At 33.9% G+C, this 27,035-nt stretch overlaps 2 protein-coding genes across 14 annotated transcripts in view; both read right to left on the bottom strand.

The window, feature by feature from the left end:
- Window positions 1-657: 657 nt before the first annotated feature.
- On the bottom strand, window positions 658-26,429 carry ZNF711 (zinc finger protein 711). 13 transcript variants are annotated; one of them, XM_026016747.2, is made up of 12 exons: window positions 26,009-26,429; window positions 24,185-24,312; window positions 23,043-23,299; window positions 22,561-22,665; window positions 15,347-15,901; window positions 9,454-9,609; window positions 8,624-8,761; window positions 6,430-6,567; window positions 5,596-5,673; window positions 5,463-5,510; window positions 3,834-3,977; window positions 658-3,339 (listed from the first exon to the last, which is right to left on the bottom strand). In XM_026016747.2, exons 4-12 carry the CDS (start codon window positions 22,637-22,639, stop codon window positions 2,162-2,164), a joined length of 2,514 nt encoding a protein of 837 aa, XP_025872532.1. In that variant the 5' UTR covers window positions 22,640-22,665; window positions 23,043-23,299; window positions 24,185-24,312; window positions 26,009-26,429; the 3' UTR covers window positions 658-2,161. The 13 variants fall into 13 exon arrangements, with proteins under 13 accessions (XP_025872532.1, XP_025872533.1, XP_025872535.1 ...); XM_026016748.2 differs by having other exon boundaries at window positions 23,038-23,299; window positions 26,009-26,112; XM_026016750.2 differs by lacking the exon at window positions 5,596-5,673 and having other exon boundaries at window positions 26,009-26,306.
- Window positions 26,346-27,035, bottom strand: part of APOOL (apolipoprotein O like) — a 356,871-nt gene continuing 356,181 nt past the window's right edge. The window contains exon 11 of the transcript XR_011998214.1: window positions 26,346-26,429. The gene's annotated coding sequence lies outside the window, so the exon portion shown is untranslated. The remainder of the gene's footprint in view (window positions 26,430-27,035) is intronic.

The following is a 27,035-nucleotide window of genomic DNA, read 5'->3' as shown; positions in this document are numbered from 1 at the left end:
ATGCAGAATTGTAGGCCCCATCTCACACATACTAAATCATAAAATGTATTTTAACAAGATCCCTAGGTGAACTCCACAGACCTTAAACCTTAAAAAGCACTGGTCTAACATACAATGGCTAAAAGACTTCTTCTTTTACTGTTAGCGATCATTAAAGAATAATTAACCCAATTGACAATTTTAAGCAACAGGGCTATATATCTAGGTACATGAATTCTATTGAATGTTGACTGGTATGAATATAGCAGGTTATTTTTACACTCACTTACAGAAATCTTTCCCAAATACTTGATTTAATGCTTCTCCTTTTGAATGTATATTGGTCTATTTGGAACATAATTAGATTCCTTTTCTCAGGACTGTGTTACTTAGGTTAGGATTTTTTAGTTTTCTCTATAATACTAAATCCCAAATCTTAAGATGAGCACCTTTACAGTATTTCATCATGGTTTTAGCAGAAATATACATTTTTGAGGAATAATCATGCCATAGTCATCATAATTGTTTAAGTTCCTAGCTCATGTTGTTGTTAATGCACAAAATCTACAAGACATTAAATTGTGGACCAAATTACTTACAAGCAATTTTAGGTAAAAAGTCTTTTAACAAAGAGTGAACATTACAACAAACTTTAAATAAATTCATAAAACCTTGAAGTGCAATAAATGCTTTTTATTGTATGCTCATTTCAATGAGTAACATTTAGAAATAATAATCCCACATAACAATGACAATCTTATTTTACAGCGTGTACATCATTTACAGCCACATAACACACTATTTAAAATTTTCCAAATTTAATATTCTGAAGTTAAGAAAGATAAAAAATTTATTCTCAAGGAACAGATTCTTATCTGGTGCAAAAACAGAAAGGTGAACATTACTTCAAACACAAAACCACAATATAGTATAAAGTAAAATTACATTTTAATTATGTTGAACAGCTGATTGTAAACATGAAGCAACTATAACTTAAAAGTACACATCATATGCATTACATTTATGAACAGGATTTTCATTAAATTTCCCTAAACCAGCTTTTTATATTAAGCGCCATTTTGATTTGCAGCATGCTAACACAAAGCGTTGTTAAAAGGATGCATATTTTAAATTTATACACTGTAAACTGAATATCCACCTCCAAACTCTATTGGCAACACAGAGTTTTGTTAAATACTGCATTTATGCTGCCTCACATTGAAAATGCATGTTAATAATATGGCATATAGATTTTAAAAATAAAAATTTTCAATAATGGCATAAAATTGCACCTTTAACCATTCAAGTAAGACTAGAACAATCATACTTGCTGAGACTGCCCTAAAAAGAAACTTCTAAACATCATATTTAAGAAAACTGTGTTCTCTCAATTTAATCTTTAGATCGTAAAGAAATATAGTGCTAACTTTATTTGCAACACTACTGTTGCATCTGTTTTAGAAAGCCACATCTGACTCAAATATACTTTTGTCATATATGCCATACTGAAAAATCAACTTGAACATCAGAAAAAAGGGAACTTTAGATTTCATTTTAGACTTCCAAAGAATGCTGTATTTTAAACATCCCATCCTGTAATAAAATCTTAGCAGCTCTGAAAATCTCTTTAATAGTATTGAATTAGTATAAGCTGTTTTCCAGCGAAATTTCTTTTAATGAATACACAAAACTTTTGTAATTTCTGGAAATCAATTTTCAGGTGCCATAAAAAAGGCTCAATGACTAAGTGACTGATGGATGACTGTATTTTCTTGCCCCACCTCATTTTTAAAATCACATAAAAGTGAGACTTGCTTGCCACAGCAAAACATTGCTAAACTCAACTAAATATGATCTTTTCAGAAACATTTATCTCTAGTATGATCAGCCAAATAAAGTTATTGTCTTTGCTTTGTCCTTCTGTAGTTTAATTATGCATATAATACTATTAAATAGACACTTAAGAGTTTTTCTGCAACCATTCTATGGTGCTTTTTAAATTCGTTAAGTAATTTTCAAAGGGCAATGAAATCCCCTGTCAATTCAAATATTTCAAGATCTCTAATACAAAGAATGTAAGGTTATGATTTACTATCAAGCTTTGGAACTAGATGAAACAGTTCATGAAATTTTCCTCCCATGTAGCATATCCTATTTTTGAAATAGCTTTAAATTGATCTTATTACATAAGAGCCTCCTTGTGGTGCCTCATAATATGCTGATTTTTTTCTGATGGTCTTCGGAATCCCTTCTTGCAGAATTCACACCTGTGTGGGTAGTCTTTTGTATGTATTGATATCACATGTCGTTTAAAGCCAGATGCATCTGTAGTGCTATATTCACAATACTCGCATTGGTAGATCTTTCTTCCCGTGTGGGTCTTCATATGTTTTTTGAGTTCATTTTGTTGTCTGAACCCTCTCTTGCACCTTTTACACTTCAATGACTGATCCTTAGTATGAACTGAAAGAATATGACCACTAAGGATAAATGGATCTGATGTTTTAAAGTCACAGTGCCTACACTGATGAATCTTCCTACCCTTATGTATATCACTATGCTTTTTGAGCTCAGAAGGACGATGGAAACCTTTTTCACAGACCTCACATTTGTGAGGAAAATCCTTAGTATGGACAGATATGATGTGCCGCTTAAGGTCACTTGAGTTGGTACTCTTATGGTCACAATGAGGACACTGGTGTGTCTTATGTCCTTGAAACAAATCCAGATGGCGTTGAAGCTCCCTCTCATCACCAAATGCTTGAGGACAATGCTCACATTTATATGGTAAATTGTTACCATGCTTAGACTTAATGTGAGTTTTCAGATTTGACTGATCTGCACACCTGAAGACACAATACTGACACTGATATGGCTTCTCACCAGTATGGGTTCTCATATGTTTCTTGAGTTCAGAAGGATGTCGAAAGCCCTTCCCACACTCAACACAAACATGAGGAAAATTCTTGCTGTGAACAGCCAGTAAATGTCTGTTTAACAGTCCTTGTTCTGCTGTTTCATAGTCACAGTATTTGCACTTGTGCATCTTCGGCTCCTTGTCTCTTAATATAAGTTTATTTGAACTCAGTGGACTAGCCTCTCTGTATCTTCGTGTGTATTCTGTAAATTCATGGGTTTTGTCAACTTTGTTTATAAGCTTATGGCTTTCCAAGTGGTTATGGAAACTCACTTTCTTGTTAGTTGTAAAGTCACAATCTGTACACTGGTATTTTTTTCTCATCAAATGATCAGGATGATTCTTCATGTGTCTTTTCAAGAATCCCCTGGATTTAAACTTTTTTGTGCAAATATGGCAAGGGTATACTGTCAGGGGCTGTCCATCAGGGCCTATTATAACAGCTAGATAAAAAAAAAGGAAGTTGTGACATTTGGCCAGATGTTTTAAAGGGTTTTACAACAAAGGTACCAAAATTAGCTGACATTCATAGTGTGAGAACTATACTAGTAGAATAAAATCCTGTAGGATAAAATCCACATTAAAAGTAACTTATTATAAAATAGCTCATTAAAAAGTAATAAGCATCACTGTGCTATAGAATACTCACCTGCTAAAATGCTATATACATTTTGTAAACCAGAAACAGGCACCTTTTATTGTGAAACCAACCTGAAAATTCTCTTTGTAAACATCATTTGGGGAAAGAGAAAACAAGCATAGTTTTATTAAGGACCAGTAAAATACTTTTTAAAAACTCAACTATTTAAATCAAACACAGACAAGTATATGGAAGTGTGAATACACTAACAAGTGATTTTTTCCTTTGCTTACAAAAAAATGACTTCCACATTTCAAATCATGATCATAATCATAAAGCAAAGTATTAGTATTTTACCTGTTTGCCACTGCCTGGTTTCTCCCCTTCTCCTCTTCTTAGCTTTTTGTTTAAGTACTTTATTTGTATTAATGGTATCACAAATTTGAAGGTACTGTGCTGCTGTACTACTTCTGCTTTCTAATGTTGAGTCCAAGGTATTTCCTGGAAAAAAATGGTACACTATTAAATTATATAACATTTATACTTTTTGGTTTTGGTTAGATGAATTACTAGAGATGACATGGCATTAAGTTGCCATCATGGTGCTAAATTTCACAAAGTATATCGTATTCTCTCTTTTATGCCCTTATACACACACACACACACACACACACACACAACTGTAAACACTTTAATTAGGATATCATGTGAAATTAGCTTTAAAATATCTCAATTTATTTATCCTAAAGCAATAAATTAATAAGGTGAATGTGACATGAGAGACTTTTATGGCCCAAACAAAATACTGGCATCATTAAATTTCTCACCAATGAAAGCTGATGAAATTAAAGAAACTCAGCAAAGAAATATACATGTGTCAGTGAACCAATATGGTTATGGTGACTATGTGTAATATGGAACAAACAATATGTCTCTTATATAGATGCTTTAGAATAATTCAATTAATGTAAAAAGTTAAGACTGATTGTAAAGACTAAGATAGATGTGGCAGGCAATTTACCACAGTCAGTGGCATTAGCATATACAGAATAAAGTACTTAATAAAATTTCAGTTCTCACAAATCTATTTTGTCATGGAATTTAGCTTAAAAATGTAGACCTGTCCTGGGCAACACAGTCCGTTAAGCATCTGACTCTTGATTTCAGCCCAGGTCATGATCTCAGGGTTGTGAGATTGAGCCCTGCACCAAGTCTCATGTTGGGCTCCACATCCAGTGCAGAGTCAGCTAGTCCCTCTCCCTCTGTACCTCCTCCCTCTGCACTCTCTCTCTCTCTCTCTCCAAATAAATAAATAAATAAATAAATAAATAAATAAATAAATAAATACCAGTGAAGCCATTTAGCCTATATGCTGTGCTGATGTATGCCTCTAATCAATTCCTCTGTTATCTACGTTTAAATTTAGAGTCAAGTATCTCCTAAAGGTAGGAACAGAAGAGTCAGACATTTTACCATGAGACAGAGTCTCTTTATTAAGAAAATAAAAAAAACTATCAACCATGGAATAACGCTATATAGAGTATGTATTATAGCTCAAAAGAAAAATGAAGCTGACACATGGGTTTTATTTAACAGTTATATATGTCTATTGGTTGCCACAGAAATTAAGAAAACAGTTCTGCCCAATGAATACATTACAAGTAGTTGTAAATTTTTACTTTTTTGTCTAAACAACTTCTATTTTATAATTTTCTCCACAGCATCCTTTAAGATTCATGTTGTAAGTTGCCCAACATTTTTATCTTGAGATAAATCTAAAATGAATTACATTCGCAGAATAACACACGTTATATCTGTATATAAATTAATTGATTCCCAAAAGAGGCAAACTCCTATGTAACTAGGTAAGATATGACCAGGTAGAAGTCTAACATATGTGTCTGTACACACAAATAACTGTTTCTTTTCCATGCAGTATATGAAACTGGCTATTTAACTTACATCTCACATATAATGCTCTCTCACCTGATGCTTGACAATCTTCATACCTCCGGGAAACTCTTCTTTCATCTCCTAGAAAAAAAAAGACTAATTAAAAACTGAATTGTTAAGTATAATGATTACTAGTGGATCACATCTTAATCTACAAAAATCTTACTTTGACCACTGTTCCTTGGATTATTATTTTTTTTTGTTGAGTTCTTCCACTCCCATAGATTAGATATTATTTCACGCACTGAAAATAAGGGCTACTGTTAGCATCCTTGGAATTGTTAACATCCAGAACAATCTTACATTTTAAATAAAAACCGAATAGATATTTCTGCAGAATACACTCAAAACTGAAGATGCTCAATAAATGACTGTTGAATGAATGAACCTTTGGAGAAACCAAGATAAGATAATGCATTTGAACACGAAAATTTTTCAAAGTAAAGAGTATACCTGGACCATAAATCAAGATAAGATAATGCATCTGAACACCAAAAATTTTCAAAGTAAAGAGTATACCTGGACCATCTTGTAAATTAAGTAGGAATGAGGTAAAATGTGAAAGAGAAAAAAACTTGATAAATTTACCTTCCATTAGGTATTTTGTAGAAGAGCATACCTGGATTTCTGTTTCTTTTCAAACCCCCCAAATTTTTTTTGTGGTGTTAATACATGAAATAAGTTTTTGAAAAAAGGGAAGGATCAATTTTCAAAGGATATTCCTATTTTAGAAAAATAAAACTTTTTGGTACTCATTTATACAGGTAGGATTTTAAATAAATCCTACTGAAAAACAACAATGCATTAAGCAAGGCTCATTTTAAGTAACATAAGATATATGGTAGGAAAATCATGTAAGTACCTAGAGATTAATCAGTCCACAGCAAAACATTTTATAATATTAGTCAACTCATGGGGGGCACTAGCACAGCATATTTAATGATCTAAGGCTGATCAAATAGATATGTACTTATCAGGTGAAAAAATGCCAGTGTCCTACCATATGCCGCAGCCCAGACAACAGGGACAATTGTTTTATTAACATCAGAGTCCTCAAGCTGAGTCTCAGGGAGAGAAGTTCCTTCCTCTTCCCCTACAATGACTTCCATGTAAACTTCATCTGCTATTTCAGCGCAACCTAAATTTTAGAAATAATTGCTTGTTTACAACCCCAAATATTTAATAAATGGGTAAAAAATTCCAAACAGTTTATATCTTTCAAATGTCAAGATTTCAATTTGGTTAATTTAAAAATTATGTTAGGCACTTTGGAGACTAGTGCCACTAGGAGACAATCATTTATCAAAACTCTTATTCTCCTCTTAGAACCTATCCTATGAAAATGACTTTTAGATTATATATAATAATATATATGTAATAACATAATATATATATATAATATATAAACATGTGCGCCTGAAATATACTGACTGATTTTACAGTCCATTGGGCATTACAAATTTGTAAAATAGGTTTCAGTCCATAATTCTGCCTGATTGTTCTTTGGAACTCAGAAAGCTTTTCCCACAGAATCAATACTAGAAAGTGGTCCTTGCTATCCCACATGCTGTAATGTAAATTCAGTACTGTACGTGCAAAGAAAATAGTCAAAAACACTAGTAATTGAAGACAATATTAAATAAAATAGATTGAATTAATTAAAATCACACATAAGCTGGTGCTCACAAATAGGTGGACACCCTTTAAGAGGCAGGATTTTCAGAAAAAAAAATCATTAAATGAGGCTTATTTTTTAAAAAATATAATATTGGTGTAAAAAATTTAAACCTAGAGGGTCATTTAGCATATTTTATATGATTTAACCCATTTAGATTTAAGCTGTTAAGTAAAAAATTGGCTTGAATTTATGCTTTTCCTTTGATTCACATACCGGGATCTTCTAGTCACCACAGAAGAAATGTGGAAAAAATGTGGGGAAAAAGTGTCCCTCTTCTCCCAAGTTTCCCTTCTTTCAACTGACAAGAAAGAGACACTGATCTAAGTTTTCCACATCCCCAAGGAATTCTGGCATCATCTAACCTAAGCTTCAGTCTCCCACCTTCTATTGTGCCCCTCTACTGACCAATGAGTAAAAAAAAATAATAAACAATTTAGAGACCAACTAGAAATTATTTTCCTCTTCAATGAAATCCTCTAGATTTACTTGTTTTTATGTTTTCAACTGTGGTGTATTATTCATGTTTGGGATTGGAATTCAGCTTCCCATGGCTTCTAGGGAAGGAAATCTGAGGAGTGGAGATCAGAGTGCAGTATAGGAAAAGCTGAATATCATCAAGGTAATGTACTGAAGTGGAGGCTCTTGCCCTTCTAGAGCAAAACAAAATAGATAGTTTTTTATCTCAGCATGTCATAAAGATAGAAGAAGCCCTAGGGAAGGGCTGCATTGTTACACTGAGATGAGAAGAAAGTAGGCAGAAAGGAACATGTCTTCATAAGGAAAAGGGCAGCATGGCTGGATAGGAAATCTGAGTAGTTATTTTTACCTTATGGTACTCAGCCCCAAGAAACCTTAAGCAGCAACTACTTGAAGACCATCAAAGGCATAATAAGTAAAGATCCTGGCAGCTTAACTTATTAGGAAGAATACTTACTTATCTAATCTTTAGGTGACAGAAGGAAAACAACCAGTTGGCCCATTCACTGCTAAATCCAGAGAGAGGCCAACAGTGTTCACTGCCATGTGGAAAGAACACTGGCTGTAGAGTTAGACAGATATAATTTGAAACCGCACATTCCTCACTTAATATTGAAATGATCTTGGGCAATTTTTTAACATCCCTGAGCATTTTTTCCTTTCATAAAACAAAGATAATACCACCTACCTCAGAGAGGAGGTATATACAACATATCCAATAACATACAAAATAGATTCCCACTAATTCCATATATATTTGTGGGCTCTAATAGAAGTCAGGAACCATTTGTTGTTTATCTCTATATCCTTAGTATCTGAGACACATAGCATTTCATGTTTGCTGATTTGAACAATACACGTATGCATGAATGGTCAAAAGGACACTTTCCTTTTAAAGTAATTACAGCAAAATTCAGACTTAATCTTATTGAACTTTGTTCCTATATAGTGTTTGTAGCTTTGAGACTGCTTAATTTTTTTAAAGAATGAATGATGGCTACTGACAAGTCACCACAGTGCCCTTGTACTGATATCTTACTAATATCATCTTCTTCTTGAGAAGAATCTTTAACTGCCATGTAAACCATCTTCTCCCGCTGCATTCGGCTCTGGTCAAGCACTCCAGCTACAGAATGTCCATTGGTGTACTCACTCTCTGTGACAATTTCTGTTCCACCTTAAAAATTAAATCACATATCAAAATAGAAAAGTATCATGGAATAATTCCCTGAATTAAGGACATAAGAAATATTTTCCTTTAGAAAAATGTCCTCAAAATATTCCAATATAAATTTCTAAGTGTCAGGACAATTTTTTTATAAATTACACTAGAAATTTGCAATAACCACTGAGAACTAACAGCAAATGTTAACATTTACATTACACACTTGCCAAGCACTATATAGGTCTTTAACATGTATTTTGCCCGTTTAATCCTCACAATAGCCCTATGAGGTACTTACTATCATTATGGCCATTTCACGGATGAGGAAACTGAGACAGAGGCGGTTAAGTAACTCACCAATAGCCGCTCAGTTAAATGGCAGAACTAGGATTAAAATCTAAGCAGCCTGGTTCTAGCCTCTAGCTTGCCCTTAAATACTCAATATAACTTCCTATTCTAAATCAAATTCTCTCCGCTCATTTGTTTTGATAGTTCCAAATGTAATATTCTACTTATGTTGGAAGAATCTAAGAATGACACATGCTGCATTCCTGCTTTTTATTCAGATACAATTTTTTAATATTCCATCTCCAAAGAAACCTATAAAAAAATCTGCACTTTAAAGACAATTTCAGAATAGTTGCCAGAAAAGATAAGTAGTTTTAATTCCTATTATAGCAATAAATTAAGATTAGTCTTTGTACCTATTTCAACATCATCTTCAGCCTCAGCTTTAAATATATACACTTTTATTACTTCTGAACCGAATGCATCTTCTTTAACATCTTCCTGTGAACCATCACTGCCAATTTTTAATGGTGTGTTCCCCATATGTTCTAATTTTTCCCCAACATCATCCACTGTAAAATATAAAGAAGAAAATATTTTAGTCAAAAAGTACAATTGACATTTAATGGATGTTAAGCATAAGTGCAACGTAAATGTGTTAATCACCAATCCACTATATTGACTTAATGACTTATTATGCAACCACCAAAAGTGGTACATTTCATGAAAAAAACACTATATGAAATCAGATATATTACATGATCATAACTATATAAAAACTTATTCAGAGATTTTAATTTATATATGAAATACTTAATAATCATAGAGCTTTAATTAAAATAGTTTGGGAAATTATTAAATCATCTTCTATTACATTAAACGTTTTAAGTTAAATTCTAACATCAAAATTAATATCAGAAAAATCAGAACATAAAACACATAGTACTCATAAAATAAGTTCATATAAACAATAATTCCTAAATTAATATCAGTATTTCTAAGACCAATTAGCATATGAAATCTAGAATTGAAAAAGAGGAAACAGAAAACAGCTGAATTATTTTATAAAAAAGGCTTTTCAGAAATTATAAAAATAAAATCATAATACTTTTAATTTCTGTTGAGTCAATGGAAGACAACTTGAAACCAGTAATTTTGCATACTTCTATATTTACTTACATATGCTAGACTTCAAAATCATAAAGGTAAAGCAACAATATTTGAAAATATTGCTTACGTTTTAAGTATATACTTAAAATTTTTATTCTCTGCTCTACAGTCTTTAAGAATAACATTTATTTTCACGTGAATACAATGCACAATCTATGGAATAAATATATATATTAATAAACTTTGTTCTTTGACCATAAATGTTAAACAATATATTCCCCCAAATATTATATGCTTACTATTTTTTATTTCAATGCTTGTACATATGAAAACTGAAATGCAATCTAATTGAAAATCTGCTCCTTCCTATTATGTATATCATGGTATCATACATGAAACATAAAATCTTAAAGCTTCTGACTATATCTAAACAATTCTAGATCCTCTGAAAAATGAATAAAGTGACATTAAAAAGGTATTAATTCAGTACTCTTAGAAAATGAGATCTAAATAAGTCAAAGTCTAGATTTCCCTTACCTCAGTTTCTTTTTTTGTTTTTTTTTCCTTACCTCAGTTTCAAATCTGATATATACAAATTCAAAAACATTCTTTTAGCCTTTCAAAATGGTGAAAGACAGAAAGTTTCAGCAATTCTTTTTACAATGCAAAGCTACTTTAACTTTTTGATAAAATATAAGTGATTCTATACTATTTAATAGTTCAAATAGACTACGAAAGGACTTAAATGATCAAAATAAATAGATTAAATATTTTAATTCTATCATAGCCCCTAATTCTATTACTATGATTTTTGGCAAAATTCTTTTTGACAATGGGACAGATTAAAATGAAATAAAAAAGATGAAGTATCTGATAGTGTTGATTTAATAGCTTCCCTTTTAAAATATGTTGAATTAATGACATCACAGAAAGTATTAAAAGATGAAAGCTAGGCTTTCATAAAGTGTTTTCCCATTCTTGAAAATAAAGACATAGGATCTACAAAAACCTCAAAAAGTGTCCAAAACACGAATTTAAGTTGGAATAACTTACGGTAAATTAATAAAATACTGAAAATACTCTCATTGGATAAATACTGCTTTATTATAATTGAAAGGTTTAAAGTGATCATAGTTCCTTCTGTAGCAAACTGAATTAAAGCTATAATTCATAAAATTAAAGCTCATGAAATGAAATACACATTTTTGGTCACTTCTCAATAATTTGGTATCATAGCTTTTACTTTAAGTACTGAAATAACTGTTGCTATCCCGATTCCATTTATAGCATGCCTTAACGCATATAAATAGTTTAAGGTATCCATTATTTTCTACTTAGATTCTTCAGAATGAACATTTTTGAAATGTATTAAGTAACCAAACTGGTTTTGCATTTTAATTCATGGAAGATGATAACGTTATTAAGGATGCTAGTGTGCAGTTTTAAGAGATAAATCATCAACTTAACCAAGATTTTTTCTATATTCCTTGTTATAGAAAGTATAAAGTTAACAAAGACTTAATAGGCAACTAAGGAATTTTAGAAATAGATCCTCAAAGATCTTCTTAATGCATATAATACTCAAAATATTCTAAATTAAGGCTTAACTTTTTAGCTTGTTGTAAGGTTTGCAATATCCAAGTCCCACAGTGTGGTTTCTAAACTCACATGACATTCCAGACAGTAATAGCAGGCAATGGTATACACATCACAGAGTTTACTGCTGCTAAATGTAACATAAAACAGTAAGATGCATTGTTGGCAAGTTTGCCAATGTTCAATATTCTTTTATATAGCTCAATAGCAAAATCTGATTACAAATTCAATATTCCTTTTAAAAGCTGAGTAGGCTTTTTACTGTACCACTTTTATGTTACATCTACCAAAATTATATGGTAGGTATGTTATTATCAGTATAGAGTATATTGATGAATCACAGAGATGGGATGAGGGAATATGTAAAGGATCTGTATTTCACAGCACTGAAACAAACAGAAGTTAGTAATATTTAGATTGCAAAGATGCTCTACTCCCAGGTGTATACCCAAGAGATCTGAAAATATTTGTCTGCACAAAATCTTGTACATGAATCTTCATAGCATTATTCATAATAGCCAAAAAGTAGAAACAACCCAAATGCCCATCAACTGATGAATGGATAAATAAAATGTATATCCTTATAATGAAATATTAGTAATGAAAAGGAATGAAGTACTGACACATGACACATGCTACAATATGGATAATCCTTGAAAGCATTATGCTAAGTGAAACAAGCCAAACACAAAGGGCCACGAATTACACGATTCCATTTATATGAAATGTTAAGAATAGGCAAATCTATAGAGACAGAAATTGGATTAGTGGTTGTCAGGAAGGGGAAGTGGTATGTGGGGAGGTGACTGCTAAAGGGCATGGGGTTTCTTTTTGAAGTGAAGAAAACATTCTAAAATGGATTGTGGTGATCGTTATACAATGCTGTGAATATATTAAAAATCACTGCATGCTTTAAACAGTGTATTTTATGGCATGTGAATCATACTTCAATAAAGCCATTATATTAAAAAAATACAAAGATATTAACTTTTCTTTTTTTACCCTTGAAATTGGTAAGGTTTGATGAGATCTCCCATAATGACCCTACCAAGACATTTTGCTTTCTATAAGATTATGTTCCCAAAAGAAATATAAACTGATTTTATAGGTAAAAAAACAATTTGAATGCATTATATTGGTTCATTATTTAATGGAACTTCCCTCTTCCAGTGCAGCTTTTATAAAGGAAATCATCACCCATAAATGTCTTAGAGATGTTAGATATTTTTAAAGAGCACAACTACGATAATTTTAGACAGATACAGTTATTCTATATTAATTTCCAAGTTACTTAAGCACAAGTGGGAAAGTTTAACCAACTGCTAAGATAAATAATTTGTGACATTTAGCCTGAAAGGAGAGAAGCCTCAGACACCCCTTAGATATGAGAGAAGACAAAACTCCCTACTTCTAAAACTCAGCTACTGATAAGATTTCCTTATAGGAATACTTAGGGACTCAGGAACAAGACAATGGCCTGTTTTAAGTCCTCAACTTTATTTCTTAGATACTCTGAAAATCTCTATCCTGAGAAAAATAAACAGAAAAGAGGCTTTTTAAATTAACATTGAGGCCTTGAAGGCAATTTATTCTAACTCCTGTACGATTCAATGGCCAAGATAAACCAAGAGGTAAAGAAAATGAAGTGCAAATTATGAAGGAAAAAAAGGGGAAAACTAAATCAAAAGAGAATAAAATAAAATAAATGAAAATGGTAAAAAGTAACTAATTACACTGGTAAAAAGTAACTAATTCAGGGATGCCTGGGTGGCCCAATGGTTGAACATCTGCCTTTGGCTCAGGGCATGATCCCAGGGTCTGGGGATCGAGTCCAGTATAGGGCTCACCGCAGGGAGCCTGCTTCTCCCTCTGCCTATGTCTCTGCCTCTCTCTCTGTATCTCTCATGAATGAATAAATAACTTTTTAAAAAAAAGATTAATTCCAATTTGGGTATAATAAATATTACAAAAATGGTCAAGGAAGGATATGGGTGGTGGGAAAATGGGTGATATAAAAAAATATTTAGTTTTTGTATATTCCACTTTCCACAATAAAAAACTGCTTAAGTTTTAAATAGACTTTTTAAAAAAATATATTGCTGTTTCTTTACTAATGATTAAGAAGTTAATTCCCAGTCTAAATTTATCCTAAAATGATCCCACAGCAGTCCCAGTATTATTCAAGCAATACATATTCTTTATAATCTTCAGTTTACTCCTATTACAGTAGGACAGAAGTCTTTGCATTTGACACATATGGCAATATAAATATCGTAAATTAAAATATTCTAGAAATTCTTTTTTTAAAAAATCTTTTGCAGAATCAAATCATAGAAGATATGTTAAGGTTTGACAATTCTCAAAACACATAATGTCAAATTTTAAACTAATATCAAACAGTTCGATTCAACAGGTACTTTTTTAAAGGCACAATGTTATTTTGATACACAGAAAGGCTACCAACTTGTCATATTATTTTATATAATAATAACCACAGTTTTTTTAACATCAGGTTAAGATCTAAATATGGAATTGCTTTAGTAATGGACATCAATTTAAAAAAAAGGTAATAACATTTGCAGCCAGTATTTTAGTGGCTTAACTCATTCCTTTAGAAAAAATGTAAATATTCAAAAGTGGTTACAGAGGGAAAAAAGTTAACATGCTAGACTTCAGAATCATATTCACGAATTAATCTTATTTTTTAGTTTTAAATTCACTGATAACATATATAACAATCACTTTATATACATATACATATACTCTACCTGTTGATGTACTTCCCAATCAATCCTTTTTTATTTTAAAAAGAAAAGAACAAAAATGCACCATGAAAAAGTGGAGTTTTTATCTGATCTTTATTACTTCCAGCATGATCCCTTCAAATTTTATAAAGAATAGACCCACTTCTTCCTCAAGCTCCATCAATAACTCATCATGAGAATTTTATTATCGTTGCTGTTCAGGCAAACCCACCACTTAAAATGAGAACAAGATACTTCTATCTTCCTCCTTCAGATAGAATGTCTTATAGACATCATCATAAAGCAATCTGAAATAAACACATTAAAGTGTTTTTGCTCAGAATATACACACGCTGTTTAGACAAACAGAAAATAAACACAGGGAGAACTGCAGAGCACAATCTGAGTTTAAGATTTCCTTTTCAAGTATTTAATAAAAAAATTAATTACACATTTCTTAATATATTATGCTTAAATTCCTAAGGAAAACTGAACTGACAACTCCAGTACCTGCTATATTAAAAAGAAAGCAGTGGCTACATAAACTTCCCACTCTGAAATATATATATTTATCATTAAAAATATTATCAGTTAATGTTCTTGTTGAACCTTCCTTTCTGCTCTAAGGTATTAATTGCATTACATTATTTTGTTTAATTTTGGGTATGAATTTTCATTGAGTAAATTAAAAATATGAGCAATATCAAAAAAGCATCTCAACAACACAGCTTTGAAAAAAAATATTTTTCAAAAGATTATCCCCATGAGTTTTATTGAATAGTTCCCCTATCCCAGAAAACCTTTTAAGTTTACATATAAATCAATCTCCCAAGTAATTTTGTACTTTTGTTTCACTTACAAGATATCATTAAGTAGTCTTCAGAAGTGCTCTTGACATCATCATCATCATCATCATCATCATCATCTTCGGTTTTAATAGTAACTGAAGAACCAGGAACACCACCAGCTGCTTGAATCACAGTTTCTGTATCTGAATTAGTTACAAGAACCTCCTCTGATACCATTGTGGGAGAGTCAACTCCTGAAACACAATCTTGGACCACATGTTCTAAGTGTCCATCAGGACCAGTAACAAGGTCAGCCACAAACACCTGCTCAGGTACTCTAACAGTTTCTGTAATTAGCTCAGAAGTCAATATATGATCACTATCATCTTCCTCTAAATCTTCTTCAATAGCAACATCAGCTTCAAGTACAGCTTCAGGAACAATTACACCTTCTGTTACTACATCAGTCTCAGTGATGATATCGGGCCCATGAACAACTTCAGCTGCAAGGCCATGATCAAGGGTTATCCCATCATCTGTGACAACATCGGAAACTAATACAGCCTCAGGAACTGAAACAACAATATGGTCTCCATCGATATGTGCAGTACCAGCCATTCCAGCCACTATAATACAAACAATTATCCAAAAAAGTAAAGTTATTTTATTAAATTAACAGTAATATATTTAATGTACCAGATGACATAAAATATTTTAAAAATATGAAATAGTTCTTGCCACACTATCATTTTTTAAAAACCACTGACAACTTACTGCAATAAAAACCACCACCTGGGACGCCTGGGTGTCTCAGCGGTTGAGTATCTGCCTTAGGTTCAGGGTGTGATCCCGGCGTTCCGATATCCAGTCCCACATCGGGCTCCCTGCATGGAGCCTGCTTCTCCCTCTGCCTATGTCTCTGCCTCACTCTCTGTGTGTCTCTCATGAATAAATAAATAAAATATTTTTTTAAAAAAAGCAAAAACCATCACCAGGGGCACCTGGTTGGCTCTGTCGGTAGAGCACATGACTCTTAATCCTGGGGTTGTGAACTCAAGCCCCACGTTGGGCATAGAGCTTACATAAAAGTGAAAAATAAACAAACAGGGGATCCCTGGGTGGCGCAGCAGTTTAGCGCCTGCCTTTGGCCCAGGGCGCGATCCTGGAGACCTGGGATCGAGTCCCACGTCGGGCTCCCGGTGCATGGAGCCTGCTTCTCTCTCTGCCTGTGTCTCTGCCTCTCTCTCTCTCTCTCTTTGTGTGTGTGACTATCATAAATAAATAAATAAAATAAAAATTAAAAAAAAAGAAAATAAACAAACAAAATAGCACCAACCGGGCACTGGGGTGGAAGTGGGTGAAAACAGTGTTAGTAAAATCTAAATTAAGACCTTAAAAATAATGCACTTTATTTTCAAGTAAAACATAAATGCCACAATGAGATATTACTATATCAGAAGAACTAAAATTAAAAAAAAAGAACACCATAGGTTGGTGAAGATACAAAGTACATTGCTAGCAGGAATGTAAAATGGTATCAGGCACCCCAGTGCCACGGGAAAATATATGGCACTTTCTTACAAAACTAAACATGTATTTACCATACAACCCAACCATAACACTCTGGGGTATTTTCCCAGAGATATTAAAACATGTTTACACACAAAAAATGTAGGTGTGTGTGTGTGTGTGTGTGTGTAAAGATGTTGGCATAGCATACATAGGGTAATGGAATAATTCTAGATTTTTATTGTGATGGGTGGTTACAAAAATCTGTATCAGGATAAAACTGCACAGAACTATATATACTCAGAATATATGAAAATTTAAGGAGGTCTTTAGTCTAGTTAACAGTAATATAACAATGTTAACTTCCTAGTTTTTATATTGTACTACAGTTATAGAAGATGTCACCATTGGAAGAAGAGCAGTACAGGCGACATGGGACTCCATGTACTATTTTTTTCTACTTCCTATGAGTCATATATTTCAAAAAATTAAAATTAAAAACACACACAAATATAAATGGGTACTAATATGTTTAATTAAGTTAGTAAAATATGACAGGTGGATACATTATAAAATATGCATTTATAAACATGAAAGTCTCTAAACTTCTTTATCTTATAAGAATTATTATATTCTTATAAAAGTGGAAGGCATCTTTTAACACCTGATTTTTTGGGGGAAAAACACCTAATTTTAGACAAAGATTTGGTTTGATAAAATTCATATCTCTAAATTGCACTAAATTCTAAACTAGTAAATCTGCAGGAACAAAGCTTTAAACAATTTTTTTTTGAGTAGCATGGTAAACACTAACTCCTATTCCCTTTATAAATGTAAAAGTGCAAAAATCCTTTCATGAGGAATTCAAATTCTGCCTCACTGAAGTGTACAAGAAACAAGTGATAAGAGTTTATGGAACAGATTATAACAAAATTATCTATTATCTATATTAAATAATCTAATACAAAGCCTTCTCCACATAAGGATCACTTTCTATAAAATCATACCCAAAAGAGTGCCATTTGTTACACAGTGTTCATTGTTATTAACCAATTCATTACAAAAGTTAGTTAACAAGTTAGAGTGGAGACCAGTGGACACTACTAATATTCTTATCCATTAAAAGATAAGGCAAGAAGGGAAAGCTACCTTTCAGAATTATCTTCTTTTCAATCCTTTCGTATTGTTCTCAGTATTCTCAAACTCTTACCTAACCCATCATATTACCTCAAAAGGACATAGCCTCAATCTTGAAAATCTGGTAGATAAAGGGAATATATATAGAATAAGTCCTTCCTATTCACTTGTTTCTCCACTGACCATTTTGGAGATGGGGAGTTGGTGAAGATTCAAATTAAGCATTCAGCCAGACAAGAAATGCAAATTTTAGCAAGGACAAATTAAAGATTAAATCTATAAAACTCACAGTATTGGAATTCTATGTATATAAACAATAAAATTAATATTTTATAAAATCCTTCTACAAGTCAGACTTAAAATATGGAAAATTCTGGAGGTTAGTGTGGTTCTTGAGAACAGACATTATGGAATGATAGAAGGATAGAATAACACTTGGTGCTGGCCTAAATTCAGATTAACCTGGCTAGGAGGATTCTGCCTCTACTCTAGTAGAAACTTACAGGTCAAAATAAATTCTGCCTCTACTCTAGTAGAAACTTACAGGTCAAAATAAATTCTGCCTCTACTCTAGTAGAAACTTACAGGTCAAAATAAATCAAATCTAAACTAAAATAAATCCAAATATGCTTGTTTATGCTGAATTAAATAATAATATCAAGTATCCTAGACCAAGAATTGACAGGTTCTCCATAGGGTTCTGGCAGTTCACTAAGACCAAGATCTAAGACGTCTCATTAAATTTTGCTTTTTTCTATTATCAGCTCATCTACTAGATCCATTGAATTTCCAGTCACTTATTTAACAACACACTAGCTATATTTATTGAGCACTATCTATGCACCAAGCAACCTACTAATATTTTTACATATATTATCTCATTTAAGCCTCAGAACAGCTGTATAATGTGTTATTATCTCATTTTTTAAATATGAAGGAACTATAAAAAATATGTAGGAACTGTGGTTTAAGGAAGTTAAATAAGCTTGCCCAAGGTTCAAGCTGAGGGCTGAACTTACCGCTTAACTCTAGGCTGGCTTTTTTCTACCAGTATAAAGGAGAATAGAATTTACTTACTATAGAGACTATTTTTTAAAGAAATTTATAAGGTTAACCAAGTGAATCACCATTAAAGGAACAGTTTGAGAAACAAAGGGTAAAAAATCTGGAGTGTCTGGGAGGCTCAGTTGGCTAAGCAACTGACTTGATTTTGGCTCAGGTCATGATCTCAGGGTTTTGAGACGGAGCCCCACATTGGGTTCCACACTGGGCATGGAGCCTCCTTAAGATTCTCTCTCCTTCTCCCTCTCCCTACCCTAACATGTGTGCACTTTCTCTCTCTCTTTAAAAAAATGAGTAAGAAGATCTATCACATAATCACTCAATTAAATTTTAAAGCATTTAATAAGCAGTATTAAATGGCATTAACAATTTATCTAACTAGGTAACAAATTATAAATGGTGAGAAATCATCTTTAAAAAGTGTGAAAGCAATTACATAACCAAATAACAGTAAGAAATAAGTCATCATTTCAAGCATTTCTCATTTTACTAGAGTTATTTCATTTAATACCTGGAATTTTACAGGAGGTATAGGATAAAATTTGGTATTTGTTGGGTCTATTTTGGGCCACTATCTAAGGCTGTTTTGCTATTTAAGTCACAGAGCAACACAGACTTTTTGCATCAATGAAGTCTTAACTATTAAATTCAATCGCACAAATTCCAAGGATAACCATTTTACTGAGACACAAGCAAAGTTAGTACATAAATCATGTAAATTTTTAAATCTCAGGGGTGCTTGAGTGGCTCAGTCACTTAAGAGTCTGCCTTCTGCTCAATCCTGAGATCCAGTCAGGTGGCCTGGCTCCCTGCTCAGCAGGGGGAATCTGCTTCTCCCTCTCCCCCTGCCTCTCTCCCTGCTCATGCTCACTCTCTTGCACTATCTCTCAAATGAATAAAATCTTTAATTTTTTTAAAATCTCAATTATCTTTCAAAAGAAACTGGACTAATGAGTTTTTAAATTAAATTAACATTTCAAATTCTTAACATAGTAGCCATCCTATCCCCACCAAGAACATTATAGAATTTAGAGATCCTGTAATGCATAGTATACTTACTTGGCTAGCTCTACCTGTGTATGCCAGACTCTGTTTCACAAATATCATTAGTTTATGGGATTGCAAATATCTAACTTTTGATGCTGGCAGAAATTTAAAGAGAAACTGATACAGGCTACAATATTGATGAAACTTGAAAACGATGCTAAGTGAAAGAAGCTAGACACAAAAGGTCACATATGGTATAGTTCTATTTATATGAAATGTCTGGGATAGGTATATCCATAGACAGAAATATTAGAGATTGCCTAGGTCTGGAGTAGGGGTGGGGGTGACTGCTAATGAGTATTAGGTATTATTTTTCCAATGACAAGATGTTCTAAAATTAAGTAGCAGTGATGTTTGCACAACTCTGTGAGTATACTAAAACTACTGAATTGTATTCTTTAAAATGGGTAAATTGTATGATATGAATTATTATCTCTGGGGCCTCACTTCCCCTCTACCCCCCTCCCCTGGTCCTCTATCCCCGGGGCCGTTTGTTAAAAAAGAGTAATAAAAGAATTTTAAAAAATTCTTATCTCAATAAAAAATTAGAAAAAAGAATGTGCATAATATATTTCAATATGCATGTTCTACTTCCCTAGGAACTAAAAGGAAGTAAAGTATTAGATGTAATAAGGGATTGATTAAACTTTAAGACATCAAGGAGGAACAATGAAAAGGAAGGTAAGAGGAATACCAAGTAAACATTCACCAGCACTAAAGGGACATTTTTTTTAATCTTAGAAAGGAATCAGGTTTTACTTGCTAATAGGCAACTTCTTCAGGAGTGAAGGAAGTCTGTCACTTCACCAAATGCTACAGGGTAGATTAAATTTTGTATCATAGGGAGAAAATGCTGTATTTCTTCCATTTCTAAAACCTTTTTAAAATGCAAAAAATTAAAGGTGACATTTCAACCAAAACTTATTTTACTATACTGAAGTTCAAGTGTTCCAGTATTTTAAAAACTATCTCTAGCAAAGAATTCACAAAATTCTTTGTGAAATCTTTACTCTTCAGTTCTTTGTCCTTCTTCTAGAATTTATTCATGTACTTTTTTCACTCAAAATCACTTCTAAGTTATCCATAACAACACAATTGTCTTCTGACTCATTTAGCAGAATGAATCAATGATTCCTTTCAGTTTAATCAATTAACTACATAGTCATCTCAACCTCCACCACATTTAATCTTGATTTATGCACCACATATTTATTCATCAGATAGAAGTGTCAAGGAATCATAGAACTGGAGAGGACAGTTATCTAGGGTATCTAGGTTTATCTACTCCAATCCCCTCACAGAAGTGAATAAAGTAATTTGCCCAAGTAATAGGACTGCCAAGACTAGAATCCAGTTCTTCTGACTCTCAATACTGTAGCCTTTACAACAAGGGACAAAATAATATATTAACATTAATGTGAAAACAGTAATACCATTTTCTTAATTCTAATAATTTTCTTAATTATTAGCTTTGATCATCCATTCCTAATATCATCTTTGACAATTCCATAATACCTTATTTTCTGTTTACTTTTTATTCCAATTTACTATTTGTTTTTTCTACTCTTACTCCACTTTTATTCAATTCTTACCACCTTATTCCTGCCTCTTATACTTCAGATACCTCCATCTCTTCTATAATTCAGATTGACCCTGACCAAATTCAGTTTCTTTGTTGGCTGTGATAGTCTTAACATCTTCAGCAAAACAACTACTGTTAAGAGGCTACTGAAAAACTTGGCCACAAAAGTAGGGAATCTTTTCTTTAAAAAAAGAAAGATGTAATGTTATTAGAAACAACTTTCTAAAGATATTTCATCAGAATATAATTAATCACCTAATGCATGGTTTTCCAATATCTCACTACATAAGCATCTAACTTCTTTGTAATTACTGAAGTAGGTCCTTTTCCAGTTTTATCAAAAATACAATTTAAAATGTATTTGTGTTTTTCTGTATGTTGGTAAATTGAACACCAATAAAAAGTAATTAAAAAAAAAATAAAATGTATTTGAGAAAGACAATTTAATATTTCCTACATTCAAGAATTGATGTTGTTATTTATCTAAGCTGAGTTTTTTCATTTTCAATGCCACATTACCACTATATTCCAAGTTTCCTTTCTTCAACATTCCCACAAATTTTTTTAAAGATTTGATTTATTTATTTGACAGAAAGAGCAAGAGTACACAAGCAGGGGAAATGGCAGAGGGAGAGGGTGAAGCAGGCTCCCCACCGAACAGGGAGCCTGATGCAGGGCTAGATTCCAAAGTTCTGGGATCATGATTTGAGCTGAAGGTAGACACTGGCTGAGCCACCCAGGTGCCCTGCACAAAATTTTAAGAATGATTTTAAGTAGACTACTGTCACATAGCTTTAATCTTTAAAGAGCTCTACAAATAATTTCCTAGCAAAAGAACAAATTTCATAAATTTCATAAATTCTCCCCTTCTTCAATATAGTTTTGATATTTAGTATGCTCTGACTTTTAAAAAAGAAAGAAAAAAATACAACAAAGAAAATGCTTTACCAAAATCCTGCATAATCATGGTATGGGCCATTCTACAGTCTGATGTGTGCAATCCAAGACTTCCACCACCTGATTCCATACTTAGCAAAGTTCATTCACAGATATCTGTAAAAAAAATGGTTTTAAAAGAGTTTAAATATGTTTAAGCGAAAGTCAGTTATTGTGAGAAAAAAAATGCAATGGAAAATAGGCCTTAGAACCAGGTGTGCAAATCTCATCACAAAGGAAAATAAAAACCTTGATTAGATGCTTTATGTGACAAGAATAAGTAAAGGAAGGGCTACGTGAAAGGAAATAAATCAAAGATAATGGAGAATAAGACACAGTAAGGGTGACAAGCCACAGGGGAAGTGATAGAAGTGAGCAAAAGAACAAAACTGTAGCACTAACGTTCCAATTAAAATGTAGGTTATAAAAGAAGAAAAAGAAAAAAAAAAAGAACAAGATGACAACAGACAATAGTTGGGATATTTATACATTACTAGAAGACTCAGGTGTCTAGTATTAGTGAATTTCATCCAGTGGCTCTCATCCATTTCTTCCAGCCCCAGCTCAGCCCTGCAGCGGAGCTCTGCAGATAAACTTGTGTTTCACCTCTGGCTCCCGGGGTTCTACTTATAATGTAAAATGTTTTATCCCAGTTTCCCTGGAGTTCTTTGAGCCAGTAAGGACTTCTGGCCTCACTCTACTACAGTCTCTTGTCTCATAGTTTTGAGGACTCAAGAAACATGACTGCTTCCTAAATATGGTAGAGATAAGATCAATCACATACAAACATTTAGCAAATTGTTCCTTTCAGAATATCATTTACTTATAAATGTACAACTGATTTTCTTCCTTAATGATTAATAAAGTCACACTAGCTTTAAGCTAGTTCTGAAAGCAAGGATTCCATTTCATTTCAAGTGATGTATCCTATATTTAAGATAACCAGACTTGGAACCTAATGTCAAATACTATCACTAAGCATATTTCTTATAATTACATTATGTGTATTTCCCTTTCAAACATAAAATTCTAAGTATCACCAAAAAGTATCAATTCTATAAAAATTTTGTCTCATTTTTATTTCAGAGTGTTTAATAAATTGGGTTATATAGCACAAAAGATGAGGTTATATCGTTAAAGTTTTAGAAAGCTGCCATGTAAAACACCTTAATTTATCCTTAAGTAAGGAGATCACTAAGATTTTTTTCCTTGCCTTAAAGTTCTACAGGTGTACAAGAGGCAGGAGAGTATAACATTTGAATCATGTATATAAAAATCCTACAGCAATAGGTGTCATTTCTGTGTATACAATGATTCAATAAAATTACTTTATGAGCAAAATTACAATTTTTTAGAAATTCTTGGCTGTATTTTTTTTCAAATACCACATTGTTCCCTGCCTCCAAAATGAAACCATCAGAGGTCAAGAGAGTTCAAAATAGACTACCCCTATGTTCACAGAGATAAATCAAAATGCCATAAGGACTTATTTTCAACATTTAAAACAGTGTACTATTTCAACTTTAATTAGAATAACTGCTTGCTTTACATAAGTAATCAAATTACAAATGCCTTAAAATGTTTTAAACACTTAATTCTGTTTAATTATTAAATAAAACATTAATTTGTTAATCACCTTAATATGACTGTCTTGAAGAAATTGTAGATTTTCTTACATATTGTAAAGTAAAATCTGCAGCAATTTGTTTTTGTTATTTTTCCTTCTGACCTATGTTATTTTCTTTGGAAAAAAGTTCTCTTTACCTATTGTAAAAATACATTCAAAATTAGACATTTTAAAACATTTTAAACAAAATCTCTTACACACTTAAGGATTTTCTTTACACTTTTAACGTGCAGGGTGAGGTTGAGAAGAGCTTAAGTGCTCAAATCCATTCATCTAAAAAGCATCCGAAGGGATTCCAACAGAAACAACTACCTACTACGATATAAGCAACATTATTACACTTAGAATTCCACCACTCCATTAAACCAAATCTTCTCTAAAGCACATTTAAAAATCACTAGCTAAATCTCATTTTGGAAAGTGAAAGAGAACCAACCAAGGGCAAGCTTTATCCTTGCCAAATCAATAGAGAAAAATCTGCACTAGCGCTCAATGAAGTGTAAAAATTTTAACACAGTGCAACTACTATAAGGGAGTATCACACTGTATGAATAAATAAATAAATATATTGGCGCACTTTTCCCCTTATATGAAGTTTAAATAAGATCAATAATGAGGTATGAGAACAGCAGTGTGTTAAGTATTGAATAGCCAATAGATAGCTGGGCTTCTCAGTATTCTCAAGAGTATATCTCACATCCTTACTGAATGGAGATAACCACTAAGTACGCTTCAAGTAAACATCTTTCTATCAATGTACGGGGTACAGAAATCAAAGCAAACAACAACAAAAAACATTTTACTTTCATCTGTCTTCTCCAAACAGCTCATTCAGGACCTAGCTTCTTCATGATGTAAATAGGGTGGGAGGTAGATGAGAAATCTTAAGGCAACAGAGCAAGAGAATGCGAAAGTAGTATTTGCAGAGATAGGAGACAAAGGAGCCGTGACAAGTAGCAGTATTGCAGCTTTGGACGCAACCCGCTTCCCGCATAAGTCTCCCTTTCCCACGACCATGCCAAGTTTCAATCATTTCAAGCAGAACGCACACACGTGCCTTCATATATTACCCATATGACTGGATCTTAAACCAAACAAGAGAACCTTCTCCGTGGAAAGGCAGAAAGCGAAGCAACAAGAATACCCTTTCCCCTCCTCCCTCCTCTCACTTGGTGCAGCGGTCGCCACCGCTGCTACCCACGCTGTGCTGCCCAACCCCTCATCCTCCTCCCGCTCTCCCAGCCCCGCTACATGGGAGACAGCTGGGAACCAAAATGGTGGTGTTTTAGTGGAGGCGACAACTGCCGCACACACCCGCCGCCCCCCTCGGGCTCTGACTGCTCCCTACCCTCTAAAACGCCGATTAGATGCCACCTCCTCCCAAACGCCGCCATCCCTCATGCATTCCAAGGTTACCATAAGCAGCAGGCGGGGGATAGAGAAGTAGGGGCGAATGAAAGGAATATTAGGGGGGTGTCGCCGAAAGAAAATGCCAGGGGGACGCTGCATTCTTCAATTCACCGTTTTGTTTTCCGCCATTTTCCCGTCACCCTAAACCACCGACGGTCTCAACGACGGCTCTTGCCCCTAGGGGAAGGAGAGGTTGCCTGAGGGGGAAAACACTCCACTTCCCTCAATTCCTCCAGTCACCAGCTGCGGCTAGGGAGAAAAACTGTCAGACCAAGGAGGAGGCAAAGCTTAGGGACTAGACGCCACTTCCATTGTTCCCTACGCCCTATACTACAGGCTGGGTGTGAGCCTCTCCTCTCACACTGGCGACACTAAGCGCAGCGCACCCAAATCCCTCCACTTTCTCTCCAGGAATCTCCTTACCTGCAGCCACTGCTGCCACTGCCGCCGCCAGTTGGATTCTGACCGCGTTCCAGATTTCTGCGGGGGTCGGCAGCTGTGGATCTGTAAGGTCCTCAATTCGGGTTTCCGAGGTTCCGCAGCCCGAGCCAATCACAAGCTACTCTGCGTCTGGGAGGCGCGCCGCCTTGTCCTTTATATCGCGGCCGACATGCTGAGGTTGCATTACGTCACGCTGCCCTTGCTGCAGGGTAGGGGGCCAAATGGAGAGAGCGCGCGCGCGGGCGCGCGCTCCGGAGATCAAGAAGCCGGCGCTGGGTTTGTGCTTGGAGACCACGGACTTGCAGTGGGTGGTGGGTGGCGGGGAGGGATGCAGCGCGGGCGAGTCCATGTAAGGAAGCTTGGATCTTGGGGCGCCCCTGAGGAGTTTCCGTGGGAAGATTTTCTGTTTTCCAGGTCGCAAGGGAGAGGAAGAGGGGGAAGGGGAAAAATCAATAACTTAAAGGCAATTCACTGAACCTCTAATACATGTTGAACGACCAAAAAAACAAATAAACAAACAAACAAATTCGGCCCTACTCTCTAGGATTTGACCAACTAGGCCGTCCACAGTGGTAAGAGGCATGTCTCCCCACCAAAAAAACCTGGTTATGTTTTGCAGTTTCCCTCCCTCCTTCCCTTAAATTCCTTTTATATTTCATAATGGTAGACAATCCGATGAAGAAAGTAAAGAAGAATGAAGAAAGGCATAGAAGGGAAAGGTAGGCTAGGGACCTAAATGAAATGAACATGAAATATCTCTTGAGTGTGTCATTTTCAGCTTGTGTCTGCACAAAATGGGAGAACAGTGAGAAATTCAGTGGTGATGGATGGGGGAAAGAGATGTGACTAAAAGGTTATATTTGCAAAGGGTTTTATATTCTGAAAATTATCTTTAGTACTGTAAGCATGTGAATTGAATAGCAGTGTTTAAGCAGGGAAAGGATACGATCCTAAAGAATAAATGAAGGTGATACATCACCTTTGCCTAAAAATTGGAATATTTTACAAA

Source organism: Vulpes vulpes, chromosome X, assembly GCF_048418805.1.
Source record: "Vulpes vulpes isolate BD-2025 chromosome X, VulVul3, whole genome shotgun sequence".
NCBI classification, from domain to species: Eukaryota; Metazoa; Chordata; class Mammalia; order Carnivora; family Canidae; genus Vulpes; species Vulpes vulpes.
Note: the sequence above shows the minus strand (reverse complement) of the source record. Positions and strands in the feature narration are given on the sequence as shown.

Bases quoted from the DNA above. Each gene is read 5' to 3' on its own strand.
- ZNF711 (XM_026016747.2), bottom strand. From the start codon at position 22,639: ATGGAATCAGGTGGTGGAAGTCTTGGATTGCACACATCAGACTGTAGA. The intron at 5,674-6,429 runs GTAGGACACTGG...CCTTATTTTCAG, and splicing joins TGTCTGGGCTGCGGCATATG to TGCGTGAAATAATATCTAAT. The intron at 3,978-5,462 runs GTGAGAGAGCAT...ATTTTTTTCCAG, and splicing joins TGAAGATTGTCAAGCATCAG to GAAATACCTTGGACTCAACA.